The 15,929-nt window shown below is 44.7% G+C and overlaps 1 protein-coding gene across 1 annotated transcript; it reads right to left on the bottom strand.

The window, feature by feature from the left end:
- Positions 1-554: 554 nt before the first annotated feature.
- On the bottom strand, positions 555-13,945 carry LOC139657715 (single-strand DNA endonuclease ASTE1-like). Its single transcript, XM_071535689.1, has 4 exons — positions 12,679-13,945; positions 2,822-3,035; positions 2,371-2,515; positions 555-1,905 (listed from the first exon to the last, which is right to left on the bottom strand). Exons 1-4 carry the CDS (start codon positions 13,936-13,938, stop codon positions 1,716-1,718), a joined length of 1,809 nt encoding a protein of 602 aa, XP_071391790.1. The 5' UTR covers positions 13,939-13,945; the 3' UTR covers positions 555-1,715.
- Between the last annotated feature and the right edge of the window lie 1,984 nt (positions 13,946-15,929).

Raw genomic sequence — 15,929 nt, forward strand, 5'->3', positions numbered from 1 at the left:
CTAACATAATGCAGCTGTCTTGACTAGATAGCCTTCAAGCCTGTTAAGCCCTAGCCCTATCCCTAGGAACAAACGCATAAAATAATATACCCCAAATGAATCCGGAATAGCTCCTCAACCATAAGGCCTATATGCATATTTCTGGTCTCCTTTGATAGGTAAGAAGCTAAGGAATATGAATCCATTGTAAGTAAACCTATATCTATTACCATTCCAGAGTAAATGGAGATGCAATAAAGGAAAAAATAAGATTTTCATCCTTGCCTAGTATATAATTCTAAATTTTAAGGCAATATCACAATTATAACCAAGATCCCATGGATAATAATGCAACTGAATGTCTTCTCCTATAGTCTGACTACAACTGTAACTGTAAATTTGATGAAAATACACTAAAATACAACATTTATGATACCATTTATAAAAAATATACTCAGGCGGTCTCCATGTTTTGGCCATGTTTACTGTATACATGTTAACTGTTACTGGGAGTTTTACTTCAAAACACTATTTATTTCCATATAGCCAAGTTACAAATAAGAATACATCTCCCAAAAACATTAAAATAGTAATAAACACAATGATTATTATCAATATTCATATATGACTGAAGAGCTCCATGTTATATAGGCAGATTAATGGAGAATGCAAGGGTCCTCAGTGCTGTGTGAGGTATCCTCAGTTTCGTCTGAGTCAGAGGAAGACAATGGTATAAGGCTCATTGGTGTCAGTGCTTCGATACAGCCACCAGATGGCGACGAAGAGCCAGAGTTCCCACCATAGGGATTCAGTCTGTCTGGACTGAAATTGCTGGGGAATCCCCTCTGACGATCGCTATGATTCCCCGGTGGGTGCAGACTTACAGTAGAAACCTCAGTAACTAAAATCAGCCGTTTTTGGCGAAAATAACATAAGCCTTGGTGAAATATTTTGGCAAGAACACAGATTTTTGTCAGTATGACTGTAAAATGTGAAGTCTGACTGCTACTTTTCCCCGGAAATGGCGGACATGGATCGTTCCATTTTATGGTGCGTTTACTGTCATTGGAAAGCTCGGAATTTCTCGTTTAAGTGGGATTCTATCTCTACACCATTTATCGATCCCAGTGTTACAGCAACAAAAATCCCTTCTTTTTTAACAGGAGTGGACACAAAACAGACACAAAATGGTGGCAGTAATGTCAGTATCCTGTCATTGCAAGCGTCCATCGAACAAAACGGCGCACTAACTGTCTTTGTTGAGGAGCCTCGGTATGACCGGTGGCCATTGCACCCAAAAGTTGCTTTTATTAGAACATCTCCATCAAAAATATAATTTCACACCATATGACAACAGATGGAACATTGCCTTTAAGCTGCTTAAGTATAAATATAGGACCATTTACAGACAGTGAAAACTATAAAAACAAAATTGTTAAATAATGATTAAAAATCATTATTCATTTTTCTTATAAATAAAAGGTTTAAGTGCAGCTATACACAGAATAGAAACAAATCCAACTATATCCCACCAGATAGTGGTACAGCAGTTACTATTTGGTCACTACATTAATTGGTCTCCAAGCTAAAACTGTTCATCATTTCATAAACTTTTAAAAAGGCTGAAATCTGATATGATGTACTTAATAAGAAAAATCTCTTTCAGTTCTAAAATAGACATTACTGATTTGGACCAAGAAAAGTTTGACTGGCTAAAAGTCTGGCGGTCAGATCATCTAGAGGCTGCAGAAGTTTTCCTCTCTTCCCGCCGCTGACAAGGCCGTGGTTTCCTGAGACTCGAGCACGGCGGCCAGCAGGTCTCGGTACAGCTGTATGCTGGTGGGGTCGCTGTTCAGGAGAAGCTCGGGGGTCGTCCCTGTCCTCAGCCTGGGGACCAGCTGGTGGACCAACGGTCCCTGGTACAACCTGGTGAACATCAGAAGGTGAGAGACATCACATCACATCAGCCAGTAGCATGTTGAGGTGTGGCACTCCATAGACTGAGTCCAAATTTGATCTTGTAGTTTTTGGTCCGGTTTCCCAGACAGCAAATCAACACAGATTTGAGTTTGGGTTTTAGTTATTTATATATAGCTAGTTATATATGAATGGAGAGCAAAGATTAAGCAGAAATCACCAGAAAAATATTTGGAGGCCACATCAAAAAGAAATCACCAATGTACCAATGCAGGGAACATTGGTCCTGATTGGTCCTAAGCTGATAGTTTGGTGAACTATCAGCTAAATGTGACTACAGGTTTTCAGTCCAGGCGGCTGACATGCTTTGTGAACGTGATCAGTTGATAATTTCACCTTAACACTATAATACGTCTATTAGTAATTGTAGTACAGTATTTATTATACAGAGCATAGCGGTTGGTTGTGTCTCACCTTGCGATGTGGGGCTCAGGTAGCGGGCAGCCCAGCAGCTGGTTCAGGTGAATGCTGTCCTTCATGCAGGCCTGCCATTGGTTGTAAGCGTGAACCACGCCCAGATCCGGCTTCTGGCTGCAATGTGTCTTCTCAGACTGCAGAGCTGCAACACACAACACAGACAGTTCACTCATGTTAGGAAAAATTGCTAGCTTGTGTCACACAGAAATGTCAGTGGATATAATATCAATGGTGCGTGTGCATGTACAGGTATATACTGTAAGGTGAAAGAAAGAATTTGAAAATTGTGTTTTCCAAACCTGGAACATTTCTGGGGAATTGTGCGTATTCAAAATGTTTTGGAAAGTGTGAAAGCATGTTAAAATGAATTTTATGTGTAAGTGTGCAGTGTGTGTGTGTGTGTGTGTGTGTGTGTGTGTGTGTGTGTGTGTGTGTGTGTGTGTCCTACCCCTGTTCCCAACTCTCTCTCTCTGTGTTTCTCCGGTCACCAGTCCCAGCATCAGCGCCTGCAGCAGGCTGCAGTCTGGAGGAGGACTGGCCTCCCGCACCCAGTAGCAGGTAACGGCCACCGGGAGGCGCAGGTGAGGCGGCAGCCCGCTCAGACGGGTCGGCTTCACCCCCACAGCCTCCAGAAACACCCGGTGACACAGCGAGTGTGCAGCCTGGAGGAACAGGACAGGAGGGAGGGGGGGGAGCCATCAACAAACAAATACTTTGGCAGAACAGAAAAAACTTTGACAGGTTTTCCCTAAAGTTACCAAACTTAAAGGCATACTGAGTAGGATTTTGCTTTTGATGTGGCTTGTAAACACAACCTTCAAACCCCTCCTCCCTGTGGTTGCCAGATTGGTATAAACCAGTAAAAATGTACAGCAAGGCAAAACGCAAAGCAGATAAGGCTCATACCAAAATGAGAGTGAATCTAGAGTTGGCTTTCACCCGTTGGAGAGTATTGAAGGAGAGGATGAGGATGGGGATGAAGAGCGATGCAGAGTTGGTCTGTTTTCTATTAGAAAGGTAGGTGCAAGTTAGCTTAGCTATCAGCTGTTCTAAACAACAAAGCTACGCTAAGGATAGCTAGCTGCCAGCTCACGATACACACTAGCTCTGACCAGTTGCTCTGTTTTAGATTTCAGGACCGCTACCATAGCCAGCAAGGCTTTTAGATATAAAATGATTCAGCAGCGCTTTGGTTGCAGGACACACCTGCTGCCAAAAGGTCGACGCCCAGAAACGTCCCGAACATTCAGAAACACGCAAATCCAGGCAGAAGGCAGCAGGCTCTCTGCAGACACAGACGCTGTTACAGACTACCAATGGACCATAAGTAATGACTAGCACTAACTTTTCCCCCTAACTCACCCCTGACCTCTTCCCCCTGATCCTTCCGGCCTAGCGCTGGTGTTCGGGTGGACGGTTCCTCTGCCTTGTGGGTTTGCCTCTATGGCGCGGAGGGCATTCGTGGAGGGCGTCCTCCACATTCCTCCGTCGCTGACCTGCCAGTAGTGAGACCGAGCCTCGTCTGCCCCAGTTGTCCTACCGCGGAGCCCGTTACGGTGTCCCTCACCCTCCCTGGTGCTGGACGCCTCCCACCCGTATAGCTGCAGCCGGCTTTCCCGGCAAACACGTTGTTTCTCTTACCCTCTACCCAGCCACCCCTGGGCTCACCATGGCCGTTTTTTGGGGGAAAACCAAGCGGCACGTCGGCCTCCCCTATCACTAAGCCTCGCTCCGCCGCCCCCGGTAGCCATTGGCCTGAGTCCACAGCAGGGCCCAGATGCTCGGTCAGTTATGGTTCCTTTGATCACTCTAACGTTACTTGGATAACTGTGGCAATTCTAGAGCTCCCTCTCCCTCCCTCCATCCATCCATAGAACTATGGTACAGTATAGTCAGTGCCCAGGTTAGAATCTGCAACAATTTTTTTTTGGTGCGACCAAACTTATGCCAGACCCCTGAACAGTGTTTTGGCAAATTTTGGGAGGGTGCCTTGCAACTCCGGACGGACGGACGGACAGGCCGCCAATTATAGTAGTAAGATTGAGTAGGATAATGTTTGGATGAGTTTATGCTATTTCAAGGGGGAAAATCCTGCTTAGTATGCCTTTAAAAGATATTTTCAGATTTTTTAGTCACAACATATTTTCAGAGCCAAGAATGTCATAAATTGTTGAATCTGCATTTGTTAATCTAAACATTGTTTATTGTTTATTATGGATCCCCATTAGTCAACGCACAAGGGACAGACTAGTTGTCCTGGCATCCGTTATTGACATGGCATGGCATGGCATTTATGACGTGGCTTGCATTTATTTGTCGATTTTGTGAATTGGTTCACCTACACAAGAAAATGATCCATCCATCCAGTTTCTAGCCGCTTATCTGGGTCAGGGTCATGCTTGTGATAAAAAGGTCAGAACGAAGCTTGATAAGGTAAATCGAGACCTTTGCTTTGTGGCTCAGCTTTCTCTTCACCACCACAGTTCAATACAACACCTGCATTACTGCAGCTGATGCACCTAACGGGCGGTCACTGTCATGATCCTTCTTACCCTCACTGGTGAATAAGAGAAAGTTGAACTCCTCCAGTTGGAGCAGCTGCTCCCTCTCACCTGGATGGGGCATGCCACCCTTTTCCAGGAGAGGACCATGGCCTCAGACTTGGAGGTGGCCTCAAGTCTGAAGTCTGAAGCACTGAGCTGCAAACCGCTCCAGTTCAAAGTCCAATTAAGTCAGAAGGACGACATCATCTGTGAACAGCCGTCACCATAATATCACCAAATTGGACACTCCCCTGACCTCGGCTGCACCTAGATATCCTGCTGCACCTTGATACACTCTGATACATTCTGTTTGTGCGTACGAGCCTGACAGCAGTTCAGCAGTGCTCAGCCTTCTTAGAGAAGGTGAGTGGGGAGCTGGAGAAGGCTCTACCTCCTGACTCTAAAGTACTAGAGACTTCAACACTCATGTTGGCAATGACTGCGATACCTGGAAAGGTGTCACTGGGAGTAATGGCTTTCCTGATCTGAACCTGAGTTGTGTGTTGATGTTGGACTTCTGTGCTAGCCATGGATTGTCCATAACAAACACCATGTTCAAACACAAGGAGGCTTGTAAGTGTACATGGTACCAGAGCACCTTGGGCCAAAGGTCAATGATGGACTTTGTAGTTGTTTCATGAGACCTGAGGCCAAATGTTGTGGACACCCGCAGTGAGGGGCTGAGCTGTCAGTTGATCACCATCTCATGGTGAGTTAGTTCAGATGGCGACGGAGGCTGCCAGACAGACCTGGTAGACCCAAACATAGTGAGGGTTTGCTTGGAACACCTGGTAGAGGACTCTGTCAGGAATGATTTCAACTCTCAGCTCCAAGCAAATGTTACCTGTATCCAGGTGGAGGTTGGGGACCTGGAGTCAGATGGACCCTGTTCAACACCTCTGTCGTGGAAGCAGCTGGAAGGAGCTGTGGCCAGTGTCTGTCATGTAGAGGTCTTCACGGGTCCAAAATGATGGACCCGAACCCTAATGGACCCGGGAAATTCGTTCCGAGATCCGATTGGACCCGATCATTTTTAAAAAATATATATATACCGACCCGTTTTTGCCCGAGATATTACAGACCCGACCCGGTGCATGTCCGAGAGGAGAGAGACCCGAGACCCGTCCATTTTATGGACCCGACAAACCCAGTAATTAAAATTGCTAAATGCCGTTCTACTGCTAAAAACGTTTATCATGTCGGACACAACATATGAAAGCCTAATAAAAAGAGATCAAAATAACAGCCAAGTTTCCAACTTGCCAAGTTCTACAGTTTGTCCAGTAGATGACAGTGAGACTCCATAATGGAATCTAGCAGCTACTTGCCTACGTAGCTACAACAGGCTGAGTGACAAGGAAATTAAATTGCATGTTAAATGGATGATTAAAACAATAGTTTTTAGCTTATTTTTCACCTCAGTGAAGAAGGTTTCCATCTTGCGCCTTTCCTCCGCTCCAACTCGCTGGTGCCGCTCAACGTTTTTTTCACCTTAGTTTCGCTCTTGTAATCTGATCCTAGGTCAGCCTGATCATCACCCAACACACAGCGCAGATCACGGGTCTTCTCGGATCTACTCAGGTATTAAACATAATGACAAACAGACCCGGGACCCGCGGCAATAGAATGGGACCCGACCCGGACACGATTGACCATAATAAAACGTGGACCCGAACCCGTACGGGTCCCGGGTCGGGCCTCGGATCCTAGGGTCCGGGTAGACCCGTGAAGACCTCTGCTGTCATGGCGGCAACCCAAGAGCCCACAGGTGGACACCAGCAGTGAGGGAGGCTGTCAAGCTGAAGCAGGAGGCCTTCTGGGCCTGGTTGGCACGGGCGACTCCGGACTCAGCAGAGAGGAACCAGCAGGCCAGAAAGGCTGCAGCTGTGGTAGTTGCAGAAGCAAAATCCCGGGTGCGGGAGGAGGACTTTCAGACGCCCTCAAAGAGGTTCTGGAAAACCGTCGGTGACTCAGGAGGGGAAGGCAGGACATCAGCCAGGATGTTCTCAGCAGGGTGGGAGAACGCTGACCTCAACTGGGGATATTGTCAGAAGGTGGAAGGAGCACTTTGAGGAACTCCTAAACCTGACAGACTCATCCTCTGAACAGGAGGCAGGGCTGGAGGATTCGAGAGAGTCAGAGCCCATCTCCTTGGCAGAAAGCTCCTCAGTGGTGAGGTGTCGGGGCTGAGCAAGCAGCCAAAACCACGGGTGAGTTTTTATTGCTATGCTGAAGTGGTGGCAGCGGCAGTTCCACTAACGTCCACTAGAGGACGGCTCCAAAAAGACTCCAAACTGCCCAACTCCATGAAGTCAATGGGGCCACAACCCCTAAAATTATTGTCCCCCACCAAAGGGGGGACTATGGATCAGTCTCCGTCCGTTAGTTAGTTTGTTAGTCACACTGTAACGTTGACTTTGTGCCGCTAGGGGGTGGCATTGACAATGAATGGGGACTCAGTGGTAAAGCAGGTCATACAGTTAAAGTTATCATACAATGTGGGGGACAATGAATGGGGACTCAGTGGTAAAGCAACACAGTTAAAGTTATCATGGTAACATAACAGTCTACACACGCTACACACTTGGAGGCATCAGACTGGGTTGATGTGTTGAAGTGAGAGTCAAACCTCTAACCACAAGACACTGTAGTTATTGTCCAGTTGTTGGACTGTTGTTCTGTTATTGCATCATCACTGCACTACCACTGTGCCTCAGTGTTGACTACTTATATCATATTACCACTTACCTACTGTGCAATACCATATATCACTTATCATTTAGCACAGAGCCGGTCCTGACCTCCCTGGGGCCCTAAGCAAAATTCTGCTAAGGGGCCCTGTCACGGGGATATCCCGTGCCCTATAGAAAGTAAGGTGCAAACACACACACAACGCTGCATAGCCACTTCTAACTACATCTTGCCGGCATAGAGGTGTCTGTGTTGCTGTGAAATCGTTGCGTTTGCTCTCTCTCTCTCTCTCGCTCTCCCTCTCTGTTTGTGATGTCGGAGGTCACCAATATAGCGTTAATACATAGTGACCCAGTTGTAGTGTAACTCATTTACATAAAACATTGCAATGTAAAAATGAAAAGACAAGAGACATATAGTCTTTGTAATTAAATGAGTATTTATTTATGTACTTTTCACAAATTAATTGTTTGCCACCTGTTTGCTGTGCTGCACTGGACGATCCTCTCTTTTAGACCCGGAAAACCCGAGACAGAGCGTTCCACTTCCTTTTGTAGAGGGGGGTTTCCGGGGGATCGGACCAAGTGTGGTAAAGTGGCAGGGGTGTTTAATGGTGTTTCTTGAAATGTTATTTTAATGCTTTTGGAGTTGATCAATTGTTATTGGAAATGTCTAATGACCCTTATTATTATTGTTTATAATATGGTGTGAAAATTTGAACCAGGGGAATATGGCTAGGAGATAATTGATTATCAGTTAATAATTGATGTCTCTTAGTAGGAGCCAGCTGCTATATAAAGGTGGAGGCTGGAGCTCCTTGGAGAGAGCATAGCAGACCTTGCTGAGGCAGGTCAGGACACTGTCAGCTGCGGAGGGCCCTTATCTAAAGGGGCATTGCCTTATAGTGCAGTTTGCTTCTAAGTATATTTATTTTTTGCCTTGTATATTTTTCTTCTTGTTTATTTTTGCAAGTTGTGTTTTTCCTTTTTTCTGCATTTTGGCCAAATTTGTCTGCACTGTAAATAAGCTGCATGGGACCGCACTGCTGTAAATAAAACACCTGCAGCCAGTTGCACCAGCTGAACTTAAGTTCAAACGTAGGCTAGTTTGAACGTAAAGTCTCACTAAGTCCGAGTTTACGCATTACTAAAATTTTAACGGTTGCACCAACTGAAATAGTTACAACGTAGACTTAAGTTACAACTTAAAACTTCCACCTACCTCCTACTAGGTGTACAGTCCTCCGTAAAATAACAGTTGGCACGGCGCATCAATTTGACAAGACATTTTTAACTTGCTAGAGGAGCAGGAGGGACAAATCCAGGGCGGTTTATGTCGGCAACGCGTCCTCCGTGACGGATTACATCATTTTGAACCGTATGATGATTTTGATTTATACTCGTGCTTTCGTTTTCCCCGAGCAGAGATACGCACACAGCATCGGAGCCTAAATTAGGCAACATGTTATAGGCTTCCCCGGTGGTGCGTTCAGACTTGGGTGTTAGCCAGTATTATAGAGTATTATAGACACTTGGGGTGATTATTTGTATTCATCTATGCAGAATACGTACTTTATACAGCGATTTCATAAAGTTACCACGTGTCTGTCATGCATATTTCAATAATCCGAACATTTCAGTCTCCCAGATGATGTAACAAGCTACATTCCCGATGTGAATATTGCTCCATTTCACTTGCTAAGGAGAGATGCTCCAGACATTCAGGTGGTATGGAGAGCGACAACACTGCGGGGGGGCAGGAGGAACCACTGACTTATATCTTGGACATGAGTTTAGATCACTGAACTGACGAATAACAAATCTACAACTTTCTTTAGCGATCAATAATGGTTACTGAGGGGGAAATGCCTAACTTTTGCTCCGTTGAAAATAACGGTTAAACCGCTACTTGATTAATTCTAACCTAGTTGTAGGCTACTATCTAGGCTAGACTGGTATAGGAGGCAAACTAACATGAATCCTTACAGCCTACTTTATACTCGATAACGTACCTATTTGTTGATGTGTTTGTAGAGGTTTGCAAATTTCCAAGGTTTCTAATCTTTTTCTGTTGCTGTCGCGTAGCCACGGTTAGATGATAGTCGTTGATTTTAGCTCTAGGTGCGGCCCAAGGAGGTTCTATCAAGGAGGTTCTATATTAACATGTTCTACGTCACTGTCTGCGACAATGTTTTGGTTAGTGGTCCGTTTACGCTCTACTAGTTAAGATGTACCTTAAGTCTCATGGTGCAACTAAACAAAGACACAACTTTAGTGTCAAACTAACTAGTTTCAACGTAACAGTTAGTGTAGACTTTACACCCTAACTTACGATGGAGCTTACGTTCAGCTGGTGCAACTGGCTGCTGGACTGAATGAACCGAACCATCTCTTTTGTGCCTCAACCAATCGGCCAACCTTACAGGCCCTCCTACCTGACCCGTGAGCCATGTAAACCATTTGCCATTGCCACACAGTCACACCTGACACCCCAGTGCTCCCACTACAATCCAACAATTAAGCATAGCACCTGTAAATTATAGATAACAATAGCCTACTATTATTAATTTTATCAGCTGCATCAGGCCCATTAAAACTGGCTCCCCCAGATTTCCTTTTATACATTTTCAAATATAAAATACTATTTATACTATGGCTTGGCTGAATACTTGATGGTTATTATTTAATGAGAAATGTGCATCCATATTTCCCAGCAATAGTCAATGTCAATCCATTGCTTTCCATCTTGCATTAGTCCAGAGTTGTAACTAAACCTTGACTGAGAGACTAGATAATTATTGTCGTGTTTTAAAATTATGTGTGCCTATGAAGAGTGCAATCACGCCCATACTGTCTGGACTGGACTGGACTGGTCCCCACAGAGGCTGCTGCTGGAAAGCGCGAGTTTCATTTTGTGCACGTGCATATGGACGCATGTTCATGCACGATGCGGTTATCTTTTCTGAGCAGCCGTCTATAAACACCGTTGCCCGTTGGCGTTTATCATATGGAATAAATAGTTGTATTTCAGTTTCACTTTTGTCAGGCACAAAGTCACAGAACAGCCCTGGAAGTGGCTGCAAGCAAGACACAGACAGACCAAGAGATGCACTGCAGCTAGTTAGCAAGACAGACAGACTAGAGAGATGCACTGAAAGCAGCACATCAACTTAACGTTTCTGTTATTTGCCGACATCAAACTTGGAGAGGAGAGAACACAAGTTTACCTGTTTGCTGTTCCTGCAATTCACTCAGGTGGTGTTTTTTTTTTTTTACTATTTTCGTGACCAGACGGATAGTTCCGCTTCATCCTCTCATCTAAATTGTAAACACTAACACACGCTTGGACACGAGGGGGAGGCGGGGCCCTTGCGTAATTTGCGGGGCCCTACGCAACTTGCGTAGTGAGCGTATAGGGCCGTCCGGCTCTGATTTAGCATTTATATTATTCATAACACTCACACTCCTGGTGTTGTATGTTATGTTGTATATTGTATTATACATTGTATTGTAGTGTACATTGTGTGATGTATGGATTGTATTTATTGCGTATTGTAGTTCTTATATTTTGTACTGTATTGAGTAAAAACAGGACAATTAGCCTACAGTTACTGCATTTCAAGATATAACTTGTAAGTCTAATTCTGAGGAGAGTAGGCAACAGAAATATATGGTCATATATATATATATATATCTGTCCTTTCATTGTCCCATATGAAAATGCTTATACAATTTCACTCATATTTCAAGTTCACTCAGCAATCACTGACTAGCCCAAGGGTGGAACTACATCACTGGTGGGGGACAACATGTTAACTATTTGCTTGTTATATATTATTATTAAGTCAATACATTTTTTCCACAAGACGGGGAAATTGTTGGGCTGTTATGGTTGTAACGTCTCTTCAGTGTCGCATAGATTTCAGGAACACAAGAGAAACAAGTCTCAAAAATCCACAAATAAATGTGAGCCAAGTCAAAAATATAATTTGATTCAAAAATGTAGATTCAAAAAGTTAGGACATTTTGGCTCTAAAAATATAAAATGGCATTTAAGTTTGGTAAGTTTGGTGAAAACCTGTTGGGCTTTTTTTCTGAGGTACCAATGGGATAGTCAAAAATATTTGTGGTTCTTAGTTTTATTTGTATTAATCCTATCTTATATATTTCTGGATCTTGAAGCACAATTCACTCCACAGAAAATAAACTTCTTGAACCTCTCCTCTTCATCTTCATCTTCTCTCCATCACATCATCAGATTTAATAGATTATATCAATAGATCATAATTTTCACCTATTTTTCTTTTTGTTTTGAAATGTTCTAAAATTATTATTGTTGCTGTTGATGTTTTGTTGTTATATCTGGGCTATTGGTTCAATTCACACTGAAAATGCACTCATGACACTGTAAGGCACTTTGGATAAAAGCCTCCACCAAATGTCAGGTGCATTTTTATTGTTAAGGTGTTTTGATTAAAAAGCCTAACCAAGTGTAAAAAAACAAAACAATGTAAGAGGTAAAAAAAATTGTGGGATTAGGGTAAATTTTGTAGATGGAAACAGAATTGATACATTTAAATGTAACTACTGTGGTTGCACTATCTGATTTTATTTTTAATTTGGAACAAAAACACTATTATTGTAGAATAATAGTCTGTAGAATAGAATGCAGATATTGTAGAATAATTCCATAAACACTAGGCTTATTTCTGGTGCTTTTTTTTTTAAACAATGGAGTTGGATACAAAAAGTCCAGTCATTATATGAAATCTAGGCCTAATAGGTTTTGCTTGCTGGATCGCACTGAAGTAGCCTAATGGCAGAAGTATTTTTATTATTAGTCTATATTCTGGATGTCTACCGTTACTTATTACAACAAAGTATTTCAAAATGTAGGCTATAGTTAATGTGGCTTAGTGCTGTCTTTATTCTTATTCATTTTATTTATCTATTTTTAATATAGGCTATTCGTCATTTACCTTTCTAATTTTTAAATTGTAAATCTATGTCTGAATGCTGTGTAGGCTAATTGTTAATAAAGTCTATATTCTGGATGTGAAAGTGTTAGCTACCTTATCCAGTGAGTCCAGTTTGAGCTGCTCAGCGACCCCCCGCAGGGCGGGACGGACCATGCAGCTGCTCAGCCCGAGGTCCTCTCTGTCGGACTCCTCCACCCGCACGCTCGGCCCGCCGCCCAGCAGCAGCCCGTACATCACCTGGCGGAGCGGCCGGGAGGTCAGGTGGGCGCTGGGCAGACTGCCGTGGTCCACCATGGGGCCGAGGCCTATCCTCTTCAGCAGCAGCACGTCCAGGATGTCGTCGGTCAGCCGGCCCTGGGTGAGAGGCAGCCGGGCCCAGTCTGGGACCAGACCCACCGCCTCTGGGAGGAGGGGGGGCGCTGTCCCGTCGGTGAAGAACTGCTTCAGGTCGCTGGCAGGGAGCTGGTACTCCTCCGTGCCCAGAGACAAGCCCTGCAGCACCTCCTCCTCTCTCTGCCTGCTCAGGTTTCCCATCAGCCTCAGTGCCGCCTCCACGGCCTCCCGGGGCTGCTGGAAGCTCTTCAGCCAGCGGAGCAGCTCCTTCAGGCGGCCCACCGACCTGCTGCCGGCCTGGGCGGAGCGTGCCCAGCGGGAGGTCAGCTCCTGCAGCTTCACGTAGTCGTTCCCGGCCAGCGCGGCGAAGACCGGCAGGACTTGGGGCTGGATGTTGAACAAGGTGCAGAAGCTGGAGGTGGTGTAGCTCTTACAGCGGATGAAGCTCTCCCTCCGGGACCCGCTCCGCTCCACCGCCTCCCACTGGAAATGGGGGGTGGGCAGCAATCCCGCCGGGAGGTCAAAGATGTAGAAGTCGCTGTCATTGGAAAGCACCGGACACTTCCACTCGCTGGCCAGGGCGGCGATCTCTCGGTCGGCCTCCCCAAAGCACTGGGCCACCGGGACCTCCAGCTGGGCCAGCGTCTGTTTGAACACCTTCTTGGCCAGCGGAGGCATGATGTTCTCCTTCCCGCCCTCCTCCGCCGCGGCGTGGGCTTTCTGGATCTGCTGTTCAGCTTTTTTCTTCAGGGTGTCCAGTTTCTTACCGGTAATGTCCGTCCCTCCGTCCAGCACCACGTACGGCTCGATCCGGCAGTCTTTCAGGGCTTTGACGAACTTTCCGATCAGGTCCTCAAACGCAGCGTATTCCCCGCCGTGATTCTGGTCCAGACCGGAGTCGTAATACAGCAAGTAGCACAGGTTGCAGCCGTCAATCACCAGCCGGCTGTCCCTGAAGCAGACATCCTGGTAGATCTGGCTGGCATTGATCAAGCTGTACAAGCCCTGAACCCCCATCATGAGTGTGGACGGCAGACCCGGAGCTTCAGCAGCCTCGTTATTTATACCAGAGTACAGTCTGATTTCCTTAAGTTTCACTTTCCTGACATCATTATGAAACTCAGTGTTTATCTCCTCGGCGACCACAGACAGACTGATGCAACTGGGCTGCATGTTATGTCCCTAGGTAACTATAGGCTATGTTACCTAGGTATATCTAATTCATCAGCAGTGAGAGGGAATTTCCAAAGGAGTGGAAGTTGTTTATTTGTATATGACAAGCAGAGGACTTTACAGAGAATGAGCCTAACTAGATCTAACTTATCAAAAATCAGTGGTGAACAAAATTATATAGGAAAACATAGCGAAAAACTATTCTACATAGCCTAACCTACCGGCTCCACCTGCCTTAGACCTTCATTGCACAGGGAAAACTCCCAGGAAAAAAACCTTGGTACATCTTGGGGGGGAAAAAGAGAAGAAACCTTGGGCGGGCCGAGGCAAATAGGGATCACAGACCAACTTCATTTTATTCAGTCTGCTATGTTGCATGATGTACGGATGTTAAATTAACCCCCAAAAATGTGTGTGTGTGTGTCTAAGTTTCATGTGCACATCATCCATTTCCAAGTCTTGTGAAAACAGCATCTGCTGACTCTCAACAGGTTGGGCCACCTCCGCTCTGACATTCCTGAGGAGGGCAGCGGGTTCGGGTTTATCTGCGTATGAATAAATTAATTTGTCTCTGTGAGAAAATGAAAGCATAACTTAGAATTTATAAGAATGTCTTGTCTATTATTATTAATTTATATGACAGCTATCAGAGCATATACTATAGGCAGCTCCAAAGCCAGTTCAACAGATGCAATATCAGTATAGGATAATGAGGATAATGCTGTTGAGATAATAAATATAATCAAATAAAAATAATAAATGTTTCTCCCTGCCCTTCCTGCTTTGTTTTCTCTCCCTCTTACTCCCTCTCTGTTTCAAGCCTTTCTGGACCGGTAAAGCCGTTAAAACTAAACATAAACATAAATATAAAATGGCCAAAAGTGAAAGAAGCAGCAGTCATCTAACCCTGGAACAGTAAATACGACAGGACTTGAGCCTAAATCTAGTTGGCTGGTGAATTCTGGGACGCACCACCCACCACAGCCAGTAAACGAAAAGTTGGTTTCTTGCCCTGATTACCATACCCATTCCACTTTTCTCATCTTTGTCATGAGTTTGTCAGAGCAGAACGTGCAGAGCTAACCTGACAAACCGCATCGCTTTGTGAAATCCTGCTGATCTGTAGAGCGGCAAATCTAAATCTTCTAAAAATCACATTGGGCTGGTAAAACAGAGAGAATGGCTGCTGGGTTTTCTAACTGACCAGCCGCTGTGGCCGGTAGAAGAAGTTCTTTTCCTGTCCAGTTTCCCTTCTGTTTGAGTCGGCTGCTGCTCTGTCTGATGCTGTCAGGGCCGAGCGCCAGTCACACCGCTGACTCACTCTCTTTATTTTCTTTTTTATTTATGGTTTGTGTGTGTGTGTGCTGCACAACGGAAGTCAGTACTGGATGAGAATAAAATGTATATTAAAATTTTTATAAATCTTAAAAAAAAAAAAAAAAAAAAGAGCCTGCTTTTTTTTTTATTTAAAGAGGCATTACCCAAACTAAGTTTATGCCTTCATAATAATTGAAGGTCCCACAGTCTTGTTCCCTCTCTCGCCCCCAAAAGACTTGGCTTGGACTCGCAGTCCTCCTGAGCTAACATAATGCAGCTGTCTTGACTAGATAGCCTTCTAGCTAACCAATAGCAACATGAAATGGCTTGTAAATAACAGCTCTGCCATTACTGAATATGTTAACCAATCAACATCTCGCATTTTAAAGCACCGGCCTGTACATGGGCCGGGGAAGTGTTGTTACTCACATTCATTACATTGTTTAGGGTGAAATTTTCAATCAATCTTGTCATACAATACATCAGTTTAAAGTGAGATTCTATCTCTACACCATTTATCG

This window comes from Centroberyx affinis, unplaced genomic scaffold (assembly GCF_046629955.1).
Source record: "Centroberyx affinis isolate AG114_WGS23_722 - 3 ecotype Tasmania unplaced genomic scaffold, CSIRO-AGI_Caff_v1 ptg000012l_1, whole genome shotgun sequence".
NCBI classification, from domain to species: domain Eukaryota; kingdom Metazoa; phylum Chordata; class Actinopteri; order Beryciformes; family Berycidae; genus Centroberyx; species Centroberyx affinis.

Coding starts and splice junctions, on each gene's coding strand:
- LOC139657715 (XM_071535689.1), bottom strand. CDS start 13,938: ATGATGGGGGTTCAGGGCTTGTACAGCTTGATCAATGCCAGCCAGATC. Junction 2,516..2,821: donor AGAGAGAGTTGGGAACAGGG/GTAGGACACACA, acceptor TGTGTGTTGCAG/CTCTGCAGTCTGAGAAGACA. Junction 1,906..2,370: donor CCTGAGCCCCACATCGCAAG/GTGAGACACAAC, acceptor GATGTTCACCAG/GTTGTACCAGGGACCGTTGG.